Genomic DNA, 18,038 nt, shown 5'->3' with positions numbered 1-18,038 from the left:
CATGCACCGTTACACAGTAAATTCCTCAAATTCCTAGATGGCTTGCGTGTGCGTGCACAGGGAGATTTTGAATATTCGACGACTACACACCAACTTCAGAGTTACTAGAACCTTAGGTCTTGACTTTTACCATTTGGATATTTCCTATCTGACATACCACCACTAGGGGGCGACAAGGCAATCCAGTTGTTATTCCTCACACACATCACTCTCCCTGTGTCCATCTCACCCTGTGTCCATCTAACCCTGTGTCCATCTAACCCTGTGTCCATCTCTCCCTGTGTCCATCTCACCCTGTGTCCATCTCACCCTGTGTCCATCTCACCCTGTGTCCATCTCACCCTGTGTCCATCTAACCCTGTGTCCATCTAACCCTGTGTCCATCTAACCCTGTGTCCATCTCACCCTGTGTCCATCTCTCTCTGTGTCCATCTCACCCTGTGTCCATCTCTCTCTGTGTCCATCTAACCCTGTGTCCATCTCTCTCTGTGTCCATCTCACCCTGTGTCCATCTCTCTCTGTGTCCATCTCACCCTGTGTCCATCTCTCTCTGTGTACATCTCTCTCTGTGTCCATCTCTCTCTGTGTCCATCTCTCTCTGTGTCCATCTCACCCTGTGTCCATCTCTCCCTGTGTCCATCTAACCCTGTGTCCATCTAACCCTGTGTCCATCTCACCCTGTGTCCATCTCACCCTGTGTCCATCTAACCCTGTGTCCATCTCACCCTGTGTCCATCTCACCCTGTGTCCATCTCTCTCTGTGTCCATCTCACCCTGTGTCCATCTCACCCTGTGTCCATCTAACCCTGTGTCCATCTCACCCTGTGTCCATCTCACCCTGTGTCCATCTCACCCTGTGTCCATCTCTCTCTGTGTCCATCTCTCTCTGTGTCCATCTAACCCTGTGTCCATCTCTCTCTGTGTCCATCTCTCTCTGTGTCCATCTCTCTCTGTGTCCATCTAACCCTGTGTCCATCTCTCTCTGTGTCCATCTCACCCTGTGTCCATCTCTCTCTGTGTCCATCTCTCTCTGTGTCCATCTCACCCTGTGTCCATCTCTCTCTGTGTCCATCTAACCCTGTGTCCATCTAACCCTGTGTCCATCTCACCCTGTGTCCATCTCTCTCTGTGTCCATCTCTCTCTGTGTCCATCTCTCTCTGTGTCCATCTCTCTCTGTGTCCATCTCTCCCTGTGTCCATCTCTCCCTGTGTCCATCTCTCCCTGTGTCCATCTCTCGCTGTGTCCATCTCTCTCTGTGTCCATCTCTCCCTGTGTCCATCTCTCTCTGTGTCCATCTCTCTCTGTGTCCATCTCACCCTGTGTCCATCTCTCTCTGTGTCCATCTCTCTCTGTGTCCATCTCTCTCTGTGTCCATCTCTCTCTGTGTCCATCTCTCTCTGTGTCCATCTCTCCCTGTGTCCATCTCTCTCTGTGTCCATCTCTCTCTGTGTCCATCTCTCCCTGTGTCCATCTCTCCCTGTGTCCATCTCTCCCTGTGTCCATCTCTCTCTGTGTCCATCTCTCTCTGTGTCCATCTCTCTCTGTGTCCATCTCTCTCTGTGTCCATCTCTCCCTGTGTCCATCTCTCTCTGTGTCCATCTCTCTCTGTGTCCATCTCTCCCTGTGTCCATCTCTCTCTGTGTCCATGCACCCTGTGTCCATCTCTCCCTGTGTCCATCTCTCTCTGTGTCCATCTCTCTCTGTGTCCATCTCTCTCTGTGTCCATCTCTCTCTGTGTCCATCTCTCTCTGTGTCCATCTCTCCCTGTGTCCATCTCTCTCTGTGTCCATCTCTCTCTGTGTCCATCTCTCCCTGTGTCCATCTCTCTCTGTGTCCATCTCTCTCTGTGTCCATCTCTCCCTGTGTCCATCTCTCTCTGTGTCCATCTCTCCCTGTGTCCATCTCTCTCTGTGTCCATCTCTCTCTGTGTACATCTCTCTCTGTGTCCATCTCTCTCTGTGTACATCTCTCCCTGTGTCCATCTCTCTCTCTCTTTCCCACAATGTCTGTCCATCTCATCCCACCTCTCTTCCTCTGCCCCATTCCCTTTTGTCTCTCTTGGCCAACCTTTTCCATCATGCCTCTCTCTCTCTCTCTCTCTCCCCGGATTAACCAACAGGCTTTAGGTGGGGGCACCAAATGGTGGAGAGAAAGTGAAAGACTGAACTACCACCGCAAGCACCGAACATTAGAAGCCAAGGCAATAAGGCAGCTGAAGGAGACCCCCCCGACAAATCTGTGCAGCTATACCCTCTACCCCCTCTCTCTAATTCTCCTTCTCCCCCACGCCCCGCTCTGTCTCCCCCATTTCTCTCGCTCTCTCTTGTTCTGGTATGTTGTATCAAGTTGACAGGCCGTCTGACGACGGACGTCTGTCTTTTGTGGCGAGGGACAGAGACATCACTGAGAGGCTCTCAGAGAGAGGAGAGAAACACTCGAGTCAAAGGCCTACTTAAACCCTCAGACTCCATGACCCCCCTCCACCTCCACCATGACCTCTCACCTTTCACCCTTCCTCCAAAACAAACAGGTCATGGCCCCTGGCAGCGAGCCGGAGCCACGGTAGCTTATAGGCCTAGACGGGGCCGCGGCGCGACCGCCCAGTGGAACGGATGTCACAAATGTTCACACTTTTGTTAAGTAAATCTGGTCATCATGCGTGCATGGCACACATTGTATGTGGTAGATCCATGCATCATGCGTGCATGGCACACATCGTATGTGGTAGATCCATGCATCATGTGTGCATGGCACACATCGCATGTGGTAGATCCATGCATCATGCGTGCCGTGCATGGCACACATCGCATGTGGTAGATCCATGCATCATGCGTGCATGGCACACATCGCATGTGGTAGATCCATGCATCATGCGTGCATGGAACACATCGTATGTGGTAGATCCATGCATCATGCGTGCATGGCACACATCGTATGTGGTAGATTCATGCATCATGTGTGCATGGCACACATCGCATGTGGTAGATCCATGCATCATGCGTGCATGGCACACATCGCATGTGGTAGATCCATGCATCATGCGTGCATGGCACACATCGCATGTGGTAGATCCATGCATCATGCGTGCATGGAACACATCGTATGTGGTAGATCCATGCATCATGCGTGCATGGAACACATCGTATGTGGTAGATTCATGCATCATGTGTGCATGGCACACATCGCATGTGGTAGATCCATGCATCATGCGTGCATGGCACACATCGCATGTGGTAGATCCATGCATCATGCGTGCATGGAACACATCGTATGTGGTAGATCCATGCATCATGCGTGCATGGAACACATCGTATGTGGTAGATTCATGCATCATGTGTGCATGGCACACATCGTATGTGGTAGAGCCATGCATCATGCGTGCATGGCACACATCGTATGTGGTAGATCCATGCATCATGCGTGCATGGCACACATCGTATGTGGTAGAGCCATGCATCATGCGTGCATGGCACACATCGTATGTGGTAGATCCATGCATCATGCGTGCATGGCACACATCGTATGTGGTAGATCCATGCATCATGCGTGCATGGCACACATCGTATGTGGTAGATCCATGCATCATGTGTGCATGGAACACATCGCATGTGGTAAACCCCCGCAACCACTCATGCAGACCCTGTGGTAGTCCTTTATGAGGTCCACGTTTTTTTTAACTCACGTGGTCATTTATTATGTGCTAAGCTGTGCATCGTGAGCTTGTAGATCTGCTATTTTCAGACTATAATGACATGTCTAAAATAGAAACAGGGTCAATGTGGTTAATTTATCGTATCTTCTGTTCTCCTGGTGTGACCCTGTCCGCTTTTATCTCTCTCTACACAGTGGAGGGTAACACTCTGTGACCACTCTGACTCACTCTGTCACTCTTTTATCCCTCCCTTTCTCCCTCTCCCTCTCCCTCTCTCCCTCTCCCTCTCCCTCTCCCTCTCCCTCTCTCTCTCTCTCTCTCTCTCTCTCTCTCTCTCTCTCTCTCTCTCTCTCTCTCTCTCTCTCTCTCTCTCTCTCTCTCTCTCTCTCTCTCTCTCTCTCTCTCTCTCTCTCTCTCTCTCTCTCTCTCTCTCTCTCTCTCTCTCTCTCTCTCTCTCTACCCCTTCATTAGTGGAAGACTGAGAGGTATGGGTGGCCCACTCACTGCAATAACATGAAGATGACAAAATTGAAAGAGAGACCAAGAAAGAAGAATAAATTAAACGTTATGAATTAAAATGATTATTTCTAGCCCGTCAATTGGAGAGTAGAGGTAGAGGTGTAAGTTGGTATAGTTGTTTTCAGCTGATTTCAAGAAAGATCTACCTGGCCATTTTGAAAGTGGTACATCTGCGAGGCCAGGTTAGTCATGTCCTGTATCGATCACTTACTGTTTGGAGAAAAGATTGTCACAGGAAACAACCTTTGACCCTCTTCTATGCTTACTGATAGCAAAGCCGGGCAGGCTCACTGTGCTAATCAATCACAGATTGTGTGTGTGTGTGTGTGTGTGTGTGTGTGTGTGTGTGTGTGTGTGTGTGTGTGTGCGTGCGTGTGTGCGTGCGTGCGTGTGTGCGTGTGCGTGTGCGTGTGTGCGTGTGTGCGTGTGTGCGTGTGTGTGTGCGTGCGTGCGTGCGTGCGCATGCATGCATGAGTTTAAAAAATAACGGGCATGTTAAAGGGAAAATTACTCAAATTGTGAAGGACAAAGAAATAAGATAATACATTTACAAATAATAATAGGAGTCCAATATGAAACACAGCAAAACTTTATCGAAGTTCTGATTATACATAATCTCAAGTATCCTGTATCCAGTTCCAGCTATTTCCTCATTTCTTCCAAACCATCACCTTTAAGCTAAACATTTTACTTTTTAAATCACTTCCGGTGTAAGCCGTCTCATGCATGAGCGAGGAATGTGCCTGGACATGTCTGTGGAGTTCAACACAAGCCCAGTTCACGTGCATGCGCTCCTCAGACGTGTGCTGTGCCTAGTTCGTGCATGAGGTTATTTATCCTGGAAGTGCTTTTAAAAAATAACATTTCAGCCAAAAAGCGATGTTCTGTAAATACATAAACCTGGGATTATACTGTGAGAGCTGTCTCACCCATATGTTATTTTGTATTCACTTCTTTTTCACTCTATTCTCTTTGTTTTAGGATTATTCATTTACCATAAAGGAATGTGATACAAACAAAAACTCTACTTGTACTCAACGCATCACAGCATGAGTAATTGATATGTGGTGGAGGTATTCCTTTAATTTAAGTCAGTGTAGAAATGGGTTTGAGGCAGAGATGCCAGAGCTCCAGAGTCCGAACGAGATGATGCCAATGGCTGTGGTGATAATGAAAGGAGAAAGAGAGAAGACAAGAGAGAATGAGTTAACGTGACAACCAGTCACAGTGATGGTGAGAGAAGAAAAGAGGAGAAGATGACAGACTGGAAAAAAGAAAGGGCGAGACAGACAGACGGAGAACGCGACAGAGATGGATGGATTCAGCTAGATAACAGATCGTCATGGAGACCTGCCTGTCAGTCAGTCTGTCAGCCCTCTCCACTAGCACTCCCCATACATCGCTCGCGCTCTCTCTCTCTCTCTCATAGACACACAATGGTTCCTCTGTGTGTGTGCGTGTGTGTGTGTGTACCTCCAGTTTCCCCAGCCACAGGGCCATTAGCAGGTACTCCACAGCAACTGGGGAGCCCCCCTGTGAGTGACACTGGAGCCCTGACGGCTCAAACCCACCGCTCTTTAAAGCCTATCCACCCCCTCACCCTCCCATCGCTCCATCCCCCTAAAGACAGCGAGGCGACACGGGGGTCTTTCATGCCCTACTGGGGGGGTTGGCGGACAGCGACATAGCTGTCCAAGTGGATGTGTAGTGCGCTGTGTGTGTTTGATTGTGCACGTTTACACGTGCATGTTTGTGTGTATATCTTTGTGCTGGAGTGTGTGTGTGCGCACGTGTTGTATAGGGCAGGGCGGAGGGAGGGTTTAAGTAAAGATGAAAGGCTAGCGGTGGTCCACTGATGACTGATAGCATTCAACAGAGCTTTGCGTGATGGCTGTCTGATAACACAGAGGCTGATCAGGGTGCAGCTCTATCAAAAGACCTATCAGACAGCCTGCATGCCATCACACACTGGCAGAGCTGCTTGGAAAGGACATTGGATGTAAAAGTGCAAAAAGGGACGATGTATAGGCACCTGGAATATATATATATATATATATATATATATATACTGTATACACACACACACACACACACACACACACACAGTATAGATGTTCAGGCCGCTATTCAGCCTTCACACATAGATTTCCAGGCCTCTTGGCAATATTTTTCCGGTTAAACGTCAGTACCAATGTCACATTGTGGGACATTTTTGCACCGTTAACATTAGAACTCTGTAATGAACATTAGCCAAATGTTATATACGGTATAGATAGATAGATAGATAGATAGATAAAAGTACAAGAACACACAAGCTTAACACAAGCATGCAAGCTTAACACACACACGCACGCACACACACACACACACACACACTTCCAGTTCAGTCCAGGCCAGCTCTCTGGTTCACAGAGGGGAAACAGCCGTCAAAGTAAAATCCCAAACGTTTAAACGGTGCCTCTGGCCACACTTTTTAAAGAGGCTCCTGAAAGACAAAACACGCTGTGGCGCAGCCTCACTCTCAGCCAGTGTCAATGCACTGACACAGAAAAGCTTCTCGCTTCCATTCTCATCCCCTAAAACAATGACCTTCACAGCAGGGCACGGCCAGGGGTCAAAGAGCACATGTTTTAGGAAAGACTTGTTCTTTAACGTTTTGTAGGCTGACTTTAACAACCAGGCCTGGCCAAGACAGCATGACGACAGGGGCTCTTTTTTCTTTTTAACTAAACCCCTTCTCACTGAGATTAGTTTTTTAATTATTTTGTACATAATTATAAACAAAATATTCAAATACCCTGCTCACACGTCTTGCAACCTAGCGGTGATAAAGACCATTCAATCAAGCAAAAGATAATCACTTAAGAAATAAATGTATCAGTATAAGTCATCTCAAGCGTTTCGTCCATGGCAATAGTAGAGCAAAGCAAATACCAAGCGCAGATCAGTTGTGTTCTCACACGTGCCAAGAAGAAATGTGTTGAGGCAATGATGTCCAATAACTCAATGTCAAAGGAAAAAATAGCAAAATCTTCATCCATAATTCATTTAAATAATAAATAAATAACTTCTTTCTTACCAAGCATACGCAAGTGATGCAGGGGTTGTCGGTGATGTTGGGGATGTGCAACACTTCTCCCTCATTCTCGCAGCTGGCTTCAGTGCCTGTGATGGGACAGCCGGTAACACATTGACATTAGACTAGCTTTTCATGAAAAGCCTTTCACTTAGAAATGCTTCAAAGTTCATTCATTGTTTTTGCACACACTAAACGCCACAATATTTTGTTTTTGATTAGCAGTCTTATCCCATACTTGGCCTATCCTTCTCAGGGTATAGTAGTATATAGTAATTTATTTGTTAGAAACGTACATGGGACACAATGTGATGCTTATAAAGTTGGTGATTTAAAACACAACTAAATTAAAATAAAAACAATATAAATATGCTATTTATTAGGGCGAAATGCAGACAGGGAATTAGCTGTTGACGATATAGGCCTACGGTTCTAACGGTGTGGCTATTAGGGGGCAATATAGCCTATACATAAGGAAAATAGAAATTGGCTAGACACCCTCAAGGTATCCACATTATATAAGTGACTTGTGTTGTATTGCTGCAGTCAGTCGGCAGCTGTCTGCAGGACTTCATAAGATAGCCAACCTTTTAATTCGGGGAGCAGACAAACCCCGCAGACTCCGCGACGACTGTAAAATTTACAACCTTCGCGTGTAATTAAACCAGCACGGCTTTAAGTGATTGAGGGGGAAACCCAACACTCTCGCCTCGCCTCAGTCCGCGACGCCTTCTCCCACTTTGAAAGAGCCAGATGAATGAATACAAGTTGTTTATTCATCAAGCTCCTTTTCACCTGCTGCGGCCGTGCGGCGCGGCAACGTGCGCAGCGTTTGGCTCCTGCAGCCGCCAACTTTCCTCTCAATTCCATCTCAGTCAAAAGCAGCGCAGCGCCGGTCGTTCTTTAAATGGGGTCCGGGGACCCCCCAGGGGACACTGGGGTTTCTATAGGGGCCCACAGCTAAATTAGTTTATTTAGCTATAAACATTAGTTTTAACCACTTTAACCATCTTCTTATATAGGCCTACACCTGTGCGGGTATTATATTATTTTAAATAATAATTTGTAGCCTATAAAATAAATAAAATAAAATCTATTGGGCCCCTGGCATGGGGGTCTGCGCCCAAATCATTTTGGGGTCCTTCTCATGAAAATGTGAGAACCACTGGGCTACTGCATATTTGGAATACCAGGTAAAGGCGCGTTACATGCAGGGAATTATCCGGATTAGACCTAAAATAAGACTATGCACTAACCTCCTCATGCAGTTGATGCTCAATAATAAATTCAACGTCCCATATAAGTCATTCTGATGTTTGTCCAACGATAACACAGAGCGATAAAGGCACTATGGATTTGTTGGGCTGGACTGTATAAGTCTGCGATATATAGACCTATATTCAATACTCATTTCTCAACAGTGCTGCAAGGCAAACAGCGATAGCCTATGATGCAATGCGCCTGTCAACGAATTTCAAAAGGAGCCCGTGGCAGGAAAAATGCCCGTGCATGTGGCAGATGTTTGGTGAGGTTGTCAGAATGTTGCAGGTGAAGTGAATTGTGTTTCACGTATAGCCGTCGGGCAAAAAGGTTGGAAGAGACCGGACTCAAAGCTATACGGACCCGCTCTGCTCTGCCGCATTGCCCACATGCATACAACGCGTAAATGACGGCTATATGGGCAACTTTTACGCACGTTGAATGTTATTTTTGAAAACCGAAATAACAACTTTAATCTTACCTGAAATTAATGGCGTAGAGGGCCGTGGCATTTGGAATAATAAAAGTACAAATAAAAAAATGCAGCTGATTTTAGAGTGAACCGTTAAGACGCTTGCAAAGCTATGTAACAGCATCCTCAATTCGGTCCAGAGAAAAATAAATAGGGAGGGGGAAACGGATTGGAAATACAAAAATAAGTGTAAAGCTGAAATCCAAATAGTTGTTTTGTGTGATGATGAAAGCACATTCAGAGGAAATCCACCAATAACGGTAATTGCTCCCATCCAGGCTCGTGCGTTCCTCTGCAGCGTGTTCCGTTCCAGCCCATACACTTAACTTTGTGAAAATGTAAAACGATGTGGCGTGTCCTCCTCGGCCATCTGACACACACACATTACAATGACAAAGGTGACAGTCATGTCGCCTCAAGCCTCTGGCGCTCTTGCATGCCCGGAAAACAAGTGTCCGTGCGGGAATCAAAAGTTCCACAGAAGTCTCAAGTCCAACACCCTGGTTGTGGATGGGCAAATAAATACAGCAAACAATATATATAAGCCACAGAAAGCAACCAAAATAATAAATAAATAAATAAAAACAATTCCCCAAATTAGCCTATTTACAAAAATCTATAAATAATCAAGCGTAAAACCGTCCACTAAAAAGTAAGCGAGTATTTGGAAAAACAGTCCATATCTATTCCTTTATATATCTGCTGCCTGGAAGAGGCTATGTTAGCCATGTGTAAAAGCTCCTCAACACTGTAATAAATCGGCGACCAGGATCCTGGGTCCGCTTCGCACGTTGATGCTCTCAGCTATCCGGTGTGGAACAGCTGTTTGCAGGCTCTCTCTCTCCTCTCTGTACCACCAAGGCTAATAGTGCCGATCTCTCATGCCGGGGCGCGCGGTGGTGATGCCAGTGGAACAGAAGTCAGAAACCTTGCTACTTCAGTTAAACATCACCGCAGGGTGCAGGGACCTCCTCCAAAATGCGTCCAGAACGGCCCCTCGTTATTCAAATCGTCGCCGGGGGGTTTAATAATCCGCGCAATTTTGACGTCCAAATCTGTCTCGCCGCTTTGCTCGCCACGGCTTTTCAACTTCTTCTCGGCACAATACCGCTGTCTGTCTGTGCGTGTGTGTGTATATGTGTGCGCGGCGTGTTTGAGAGAGACAGACCCACCTACTGCTGCTATCGGATCCCGTTTCACTACTAACAAGCCCGAGTAGCAACAGTACACGCGCTTCACGTGTCCAGTGCACTTCTGAGTCTGGGCTCCCTAATCAGCAGCGGTGCCAAACCGGGAGGTTAGTGCAGGTTGTAGCCTATACAGCCTCATGGGTATGCAGTTGTTTACCATCATCCATTCGCGCCATACTCCAGCCGTCACCACACCACAAACATGTCCTTTCTCAGCGTAACGAATGCACGTTATTCTGTAGGCTACTGCTATAATTTAGGCGAGATAATTTATAACCTATATTCAAGTGAAACGCGTCACGCTGAAGAATAAACTCGCATCTCTTACATTTTACCCTATTATTTTCTGGTTTGTGTGGATCGTTTTTAAGCGGATTGCGTTACATATACGGCTGTTTGAATGGATTTATAAAGTAAGCGACACCTTTTAAAGCACTCACACTAAACGCCCGCAGAATCTCCCATAGCCTATATGAGAAGGGAAAGCGTGTCTTCAAAGACACAATTATGACCCAGCCCGTTTTTACTGGCCTTGGCACTGTCAGGCAGTGATGCTTTCTTTTATCTAATTGGGTTACTCTTGTTACTTCGCATTGTAAACATGCCACGAGGGACAGCCCCGATGAGCGCATTTAGTGTGAATGACTGAGAGAGAGAGAGAGAGAGACTGCAGCACGAAATGCTCAACGTTGGCATTCATCGATATTAGTCGCTAGATGGCACCAAAGAGCACCCAAGCAATTTAGCTGACTCGCCTCCTATTGCGCTGTAATCTGAGTTCCCAGAAGTTTTATTTAATTGCGCTGGAGATGGAGCTTCAACAGGTATTCAACTGCCCCTAAATGACCCTCCTCCCACTCCGTAGGGACCAAATAGCGCCCAAGTTGTGCAGTGGGCGATGATGTTGATGAATGAGATTACATGCCAACCTTGCACTAACATTTCAGGTTTATTGCTGTCTTTCTAATACATAATTTATTGGCGGCGACTGTGGCTCAGGAGGTAGAGCAGGTCGTCCAATAATCCATGGGTCGGCGGTTCGAATCCCGGCTCCTCCTGTCTACATGTCGAAGTGTCCTTGGGCAAGACACTGAACCCCAAATTTCTCCCGATGTGCTGGTTGGTACCTTGCATGGCTTCCGCCGCAATCGGTGTATGAATGGGTGAATGTAATGCACAATCTATGTAAAGCGCCTTGGATAAAGGCGCTATATAAATGCACCATTTACCATTGGCCAATGAATGAACAAATAGGAATTCAGTACCTTGCTCAATGGCATAGACTGGCTCTTGCAGAATTGTACCTTTTACCGCAGGGTTATAATAAAACATGTAGATGCATGTATATTTTATCTGTTGTCCTTAGTGTATGAAAGTGAGTGACGCACAGTTGTTTCCCACAACCAGACACATTGATGTATTGAAAACTACCTCATAAATCTAGGGTCCAAATGCAGGGAGATTGAGAGTGCACCTCTCAAAAGGGGGAGATACATCTCCTGACGAGGAGAAGATATTTCTCTCAAATCACTGGGACGGTGGTGCCGTCTGAGTCTGGCTTTTGCGGGATCCCGTTTCAAACAAAGAGGGAGCCGGTGAATTATATTGCTACATTTTAAAGCCTGTCTATTACACTCAGGATTTTGCAGTGTCGAGACTCAGACAGGCTCTCCTCCAGACCTGGTGCAGCATTGTGATGCCTGCCGACTGTAGACGATAGGCGGAGACCGGCTGCCCCGGGGTTAAGGCCGCATGCAGACGGCAGGTCTGGCTTGGAGCTCTGGAGAGAAGGGGGGGGTGTTACACTCAGCTGTCTGTGGGCGGCAGAGTGGCTTGGTGGACAGACTGTCCGGTAACTGAAGGGTCACATGTTCAATCCCCATAATGTGTGCTCAACAGCCATGTCTGGTAAAGATCCAGGAAATATATATTCCAAGTAATCACTTGACTTAAGCAAGTATCATACTATAAGTGGGTTTCCACTTTGAAACACAAGTGACTTTGAAAGGTGTGACTCTGTTGGAAAGTCAAAACGTCATAAGCATCCATTCTGTGGAGGTCATTGTGGCAGTGTAGTGTGGTTGGTTGTCAGGTACCTTGGGGTTGCTCTGGTGCAGCACGTAACACCTTTAATTCATTGGGATGATCAGCTGTCTCTTTCACACAGTTGATCTTAGAAGCAGTCCAGCCTTTAACCCTGTGTACTGACCAGCCAGGCACATTTGGTTATTAGGAAAGAAGATTGTTTTTCATTTACAGTTTTGTTTTGGAGCTTACGTGGTTAGGATTGTGAACCTTATCAACACATCAAAAACCATGTAAACTCACATTTGTTGCAAGATATCTTGCTCTGGACTGCATATCCACACAGAATCCCCTTTGACACAACCTGTTCAAGGCAGAGATGGTGTGTCATCATCAGGGTACGGTACGCAAATATTACATATTTCACACGTTCAGCTCCATTCTATGCGAGCGAAGGGGTGGAGCTTCCGGAGGCAGAGCAAATTAGCATCTCCTGCGTCGTGCGGAGTTCAACTTTTGTGAACTTGTGGATGTCACCTAGACACGTAAAAGCCTATATCCCCTGCATTGGTGCATGTAAAGATGATTCTGATCTGTGATCGTGTAGCCTCATTTCACCAAACTGTTTGTATAAAACACACAAAGATGGAAAGCAAGAGTCAAATTGACATCTGTGTAAAAGGCAGCTTGAATGGTTTGGTTGTCTTAGGTGTCTTATATGGAAAATGGTTGAAAAGCTCTTCTGTAGTAATGTTGTGGAAATAGTCACAGATTTTACAACAACTATTATATCCTCTGACTATCTTAGGACTTATGTGAGAACACTAGTAAAATGAACGCACACAGAGCCAGCAATTTCTAAAAGTGCACATCTGTTTTTATTACATTCTCTTAAAAGTGCTGTGGCACAGTTACAGTTCCATTATTATTGTTTGTTTACTTTTTATTGTTCACTTATTTTACAGTAGGGTGTGTAACCATGTTTGGTTGATGTGGTTCTTGATACCAGAACGTTTCTGCTTGACAGAGCAATGGGAGAGAGAGGAGCATAAATAGAAGAAGAGAGACAAAGTGGTCGTTGCATGTGAGAGATACTAGAAGAGAGATGGAGAGAGACAGAAAGAGTAAGGGGAAAGTGAGAGAAAAATGCAGTGATGCAGAAACCTGGAGATGGTGGGGCGGGGAGGTCAAATGAGAGAGAGAGAGAGAGAGAGAGAGAGAGAGAGAGAGAGAGAGAGAGAGAGAGAGAGTTGGCAGGCATCAAACAATATCTACAGTCCTTGTACCATGCCGCTTCAAAGGTCTACATGTACAAACTACAAACAGACCTGTTGCCAAATTAAACAGCAACATATTAAACAGTTACAAAATCTTCAATTGACCTTGCTCTATGCACAAGGAAGTTTACACAAGAGCACAGAAAGAAAAACGAGAACAGAGAGAAACAAGTCCCTTTCACTGGTGTGACAGCTTCTACATTTGGTCACAGACTGCCCTGACCTCTCAAGAGAAAGTTAACACAAAAAGACAAAAACAGACATATTTAAGAGAGAGTTGTTTTGTAGGTGTAACGGTCACAGTAAATGAAGAAGACAAGACAGTGCTAAAAACAGTTAACCCTGCTTATGTGGCTAGAAACAAACGGCTCGGAATGGACCCGGTACGGCAGAACAGGATTGGTATCTAGAAAACGTACTCTAATACAGTTGTTTGGTAGTTTCAGCTCTAAAGGCCCAGTGTCCACCTCAAACCTCTGTTTTACAGAGCTGGCTTCTTTATTTGTTTAGCTTACAATGGGAAAGGACGCACTGTGGCAACGCTGCTGATCACACACAGCAGCATAGTGCGTTCTTCACCTATTAGCAAAAAAGCAGCAGGTTTCACATGTGGCTTTCAGTAGTCACACCAACAGCGCTGGGTTCAACCCACATTTCCCCACAAGCATAGCTTTTGTGTGGTTAGCTAAAAAAGAATGTCTGGTGGACAGTCTGGACATTGAGCCAAAAGATTTTGGTAACCGTACATGGAACAGACGAGTTATAGAGTACAGTACCAATAGTCCAAAAGACACAGTTGCTTGGATTGTCATTGGTTGAGCTGGCACAGCGTTCCTCTATGGCCGTGGTCTATGAGCTCAGAGGCTGGCTGGAAATACAGGGCAAAATACTTTAGAGTTAAATATACAGTATGTATGTACAGTGTGTGTGTGTGTGTGTGTGTGTGTGGGTGCTCTACTCAAACTCAAAATGCTATACATCCCTTTAAAAATATCTGTAGAGCGTATCGGTTCCACTCTGTGTAGTGTTATCAAACATTTTGTAATTGGAGTTGTCACTTATTCCAAATGTTACATTCCATGCCGAAACGGAACTCACAGCTTCTTTCTAGTCTATCATAATGAAAGACCAGTAGTTTTTCCTGGACATGTGACCTGGTCTGGGTTGTGTCTGGTTGTGCTCTAAAATGACATTTTCTCTTATCTAACCTTTGGCCACCACATTGTGTCTACAAAGATTTGGCAGTTAAAAGAAGACCTGTCCTGTAACTGAAATGTTGCTTCAATTGCTGCAGCATCATCAATGTGCCGTGGGTAGTAGGGTACCGTCAGTGCCAGATACACTGAACCCCTATGGGAGAGCAAGTTAAATAGATGTTATGTCGATGGGGGGGCGGGAGGGGGGTTCAGAGATTTGAAGTGGCCTTAATTTACCCGGAAGTGGTAGGGCGGCTGAACCCGAGCGACCAGCGAGTGGCTATTCTTATTCCAAGGAGCGGGGGAGGCTGCCATGTGATGATGGGTAGTGGTGGGTGAGAGGGAGGAGGGTCTGACGTCAAAGCATGGCCAGTATGTAGGCGGGTTGGGTGGGGGGGTCAGGGATTAGCAAGGCGCAGTGCTGCGGGATCCCCTGGTCCGGGAGCAGGGAAAGAGAGGAGGAGGAGGAGGCAGGAGGAAGAGAGAGTCTGCTGAAGGAGAAGGAGAGAAGGGAAGAGAAGAGGGAGGAGAGCATGATGGAAGAGAGGAAGGGAGAAAGGTTGCTGATGCTGCCTACGTTCTCGGTCTCCCTGAGTCCAGTGCTTCCCACCGCAGCTCAGCACAGACACCAGAACCAGCGGATGTGGTCTAGTCGAACACAGTGAACCCAGACAGAAATAAAAACGATGTGTGTGTGTGTGTGTGTGTGTGTGTGTGTGTAAAACAGTATGGATGTACATGTACACATGCCTCAATCAGTGTCTGTGTCATTCCTGATTTATACTTTGTTGCACACTGTGTCACACACCTGAAATAGCAATCTACAAGCTCACAACACTTGTTTTAGATCAGCTATTTTTGGTTCACACAAACTAAGGATAAATCAGGCGGTAAGTGTAAGTGTGTGTGCGCGCGCTGGATATCAGTGTGTGATAATTGTGTAAGTGTGTGTGTGTGTGTGTGTGCGCGTGCATATCAGTGTGTGATTATTGCATGGCTGCTATCAGTTGTCTCCAGCCTCTGGCTTCTTCTCTTTCACCTTCACAGATGACTTCTTAGACACTTTTTTGTCTCCTGCCTCCTTGCTCGGTTCCTTCCCTTCTTTATCTTTGTCTTTCTCCTTTTTCTCTTTGGAGGAGTCTTTAGACGATTCCTTCTTTGACTCCTTCTTGGCCTCCACCTTGGGCTCTTTGGCCTCCTTGCTGGGCTCCTTTTTAGAGTCCTTGGATGACTCCTTCTTCTCCTTCGAAGCCTCTTTCTTCTCTTTGGACTCCTTCTTCTCCTTCTTCACCTCCTTAGCCGGCTCCTCACTCACCGTCACCTCAGATGGCTCCTTGAGCGCCTCCTTCTTCTCCTTCTTCACCTCCTTAGCCGGCTCCTCCACTGCGGCGCTCTCCTCACTCACCTTCTTCTCCTTCTTCACCTCCTTAGCCGGCTCCTCCACTGCGGCGCTCTCCTCATTCACCGTCACCTCAGATGGCTCCTTGAGCACCTCCTTCTTCTCCTTTGATTCCTTGTCTGTGTGTGGGCAGAAGGAGAGAGAGAGAGATATGAACAAATACACACATCAGCCTCACAAGTCATTTACTGTACCATATCGTCGCTGCAGAAAACGACAGCGATGTCACACACACACACACACACACACACACACACACACACACACACACACACACACACACACACACACACACACACACACACACACACACACACACACACACTTCAAGCTCGGTGTGAGCAATTGCAACTTATTTACGAAGTAGGGCATACTATACAAAAAAACATAAAAGGTTGGAATACAGGGATACAAGGTTTCTGTCCAACAGCAACAATGTCAAACAAGATTAAAGAACATTTGATAAGATACAATACTTTATTTTCAAGCTGATAACAATCTCATTATTTTTAAGTTTGAATTGAACACAGTCTGAGACATGGAAAGCTATGAACCATGTGTGCATTTATACTTTAACCAATCTGTTTTCTATAACAATCACTTGAGTTTAAGGTTCGGAAGTAACTAGAAACAGTAAGAAAAACGAAATCTATCACCCCCCCCCCCCCAGGCAAGCATTGATTTCCATCAATACAGTAAACAAAATCATTCACATGACAAATGGCCCCTCGTTCGGGTAATTTGTGGGTTAGAGGATTAACTGACGTTTGCATAATTGCATAATAGCCTACGCTGATGACGCTATTGTTTTGTACCATTGGCTGAGGTTAAGACACAGCGAGCACAATGCCAGCAGAAACAGTAACGCTCTCAGACATCTTCAACAACGAGTCTAATTGAGTGACAACGGCACCTGTTGCATTACAAAAGACCCCCCCTCTGAGCAGCCCCCCCCCTCCCCCTCCTCCTCCAGATTGGATTGGCTCTTTGATAAGATAATAACAGCGCCGTTGTCTGCAAACAATGAGACGTGCTTATCTCCATGAGAAAGGAGAGGGCTTACTGGAGAGAGAGAGAGAGAGAGTGTGTGTGTGTGTGTGTGTGTGTGTGTGTGTGTGTGTGTGTGTGTGTGTGTGTGTGTGTGTGTGTGTGTGTGTGTGTGTGTGTGTGTGTGTGTGTGTGTGTGTGTGTGTGTGTGTGTGTGTGTGTGTGTGTGTGTGTGTGTGTGTGTGTGTGTGTGTGTGCGTGTGTGCGTGCGTGTGTGTAGCATGTGTGTGTTTAGTGACTCCACAGCAGAGTTGTAATCAGCTGGCTAATCGTCTAGGCCAGCCTTTAGAGGTTTGGCTGAAGTGTGTGTGGAGTGTGTGGCATTCTTTTTATACATGACCCTACACAGTCACTTATAGTGAGGTTGGCAGCTATTGTGTGCAGGTGGCCAACAGTGTTCAACTCAATAAACGAGGTAGATGAAACAGTACTGTATAGTAATTAGATTGTTTTCTCATAAAAAAAATCAATACAGCTGAATGTTAACTGTGCCAGAGATATTATTTGTTCTGTGACATCCACCCAAGTATCCACCTTCACTGGTCTGAAAGGCCACACATCACAATGCAAAAACTATTTTTGTACAATGTTAGAGGCAGATATAGTGAAATGCATTTTGTATGACTAATTATTGTCTTCACCAGGCAAACAGGAGGCTGAAGACTATCTGTTTTCGCCACCATATCCATATTTGCGTGTCTGATTGTACAGCCGACAGTTCATGAGTTTAATATAGGCCGAAACATAAAGTGGCCTAGTACCCCCCGGGGACCCCCAGGGGTCCTTGAGGGAGTTTCAGGGGGTCGCCAGCTAAATGATAGTTTGGAACCAAATGGACCCTTATGGGTCTGTAACTCTGAGAGTGTACAAATGGAACCAAATGAACCCTAACGGGTCCATTTGGTTCCATTTGTACACTCTCAG

General features: G+C 46.2%; 2 protein-coding genes across 3 annotated transcripts in view; both read right to left on the bottom strand.

Moving 5' to 3' along the window:
- The window catches only part of bmper (BMP binding endothelial regulator), a 31,925-nt gene extending 22,423 nt beyond the window's left edge, over window positions 1-9,502 (bottom strand). Inside the window, exons 1-2 of the mRNA XM_083762261.1 lie at window positions 8,990-9,502; window positions 7,252-7,337 (exon numbers count right to left, since the gene is read on the bottom strand). Of these exons, the coding sequence (XP_083618387.1) occupies window positions 7,252-7,337; window positions 8,990-9,254 (351 nt within the window). The 5' untranslated portion in view covers window positions 9,255-9,502. The remainder of the gene's footprint in view (window positions 1-7,251; window positions 7,338-8,989) is intronic.
- Window positions 9,503-13,119: 3,617 nt separating this feature from the next.
- Window positions 13,120-18,038, bottom strand: part of bbs9 (Bardet-Biedl syndrome 9) — a 207,743-nt gene continuing 202,824 nt past the window's right edge. For both annotated transcript variants that reach the window (XM_083760769.1, XM_083760770.1), the window contains 2 exons: window positions 15,708-16,186; window positions 13,120-14,340 (listed from right to left, as the gene is read on the bottom strand). In XM_083760769.1, coding sequence (XP_083616895.1) covers window positions 14,281-14,340; window positions 15,708-16,186 — 539 coding nt within the window. In that variant the 3' untranslated portion in view covers window positions 13,120-14,280. The remainder of the gene's footprint in view (window positions 14,341-15,707; window positions 16,187-18,038) is intronic.

Source organism: Protomyctophum parallelum (genome assembly GCF_964188405.1).
Source record: "Protomyctophum parallelum genome assembly, chromosome: 3".
NCBI classification, from domain to species: domain Eukaryota; kingdom Metazoa; phylum Chordata; class Actinopteri; order Myctophiformes; family Myctophidae; genus Protomyctophum; species Protomyctophum parallelum.
The sequence above is the reverse complement of the archived record's forward strand: the minus strand, read 5'-3'. Positions and strand labels throughout refer to the sequence as shown.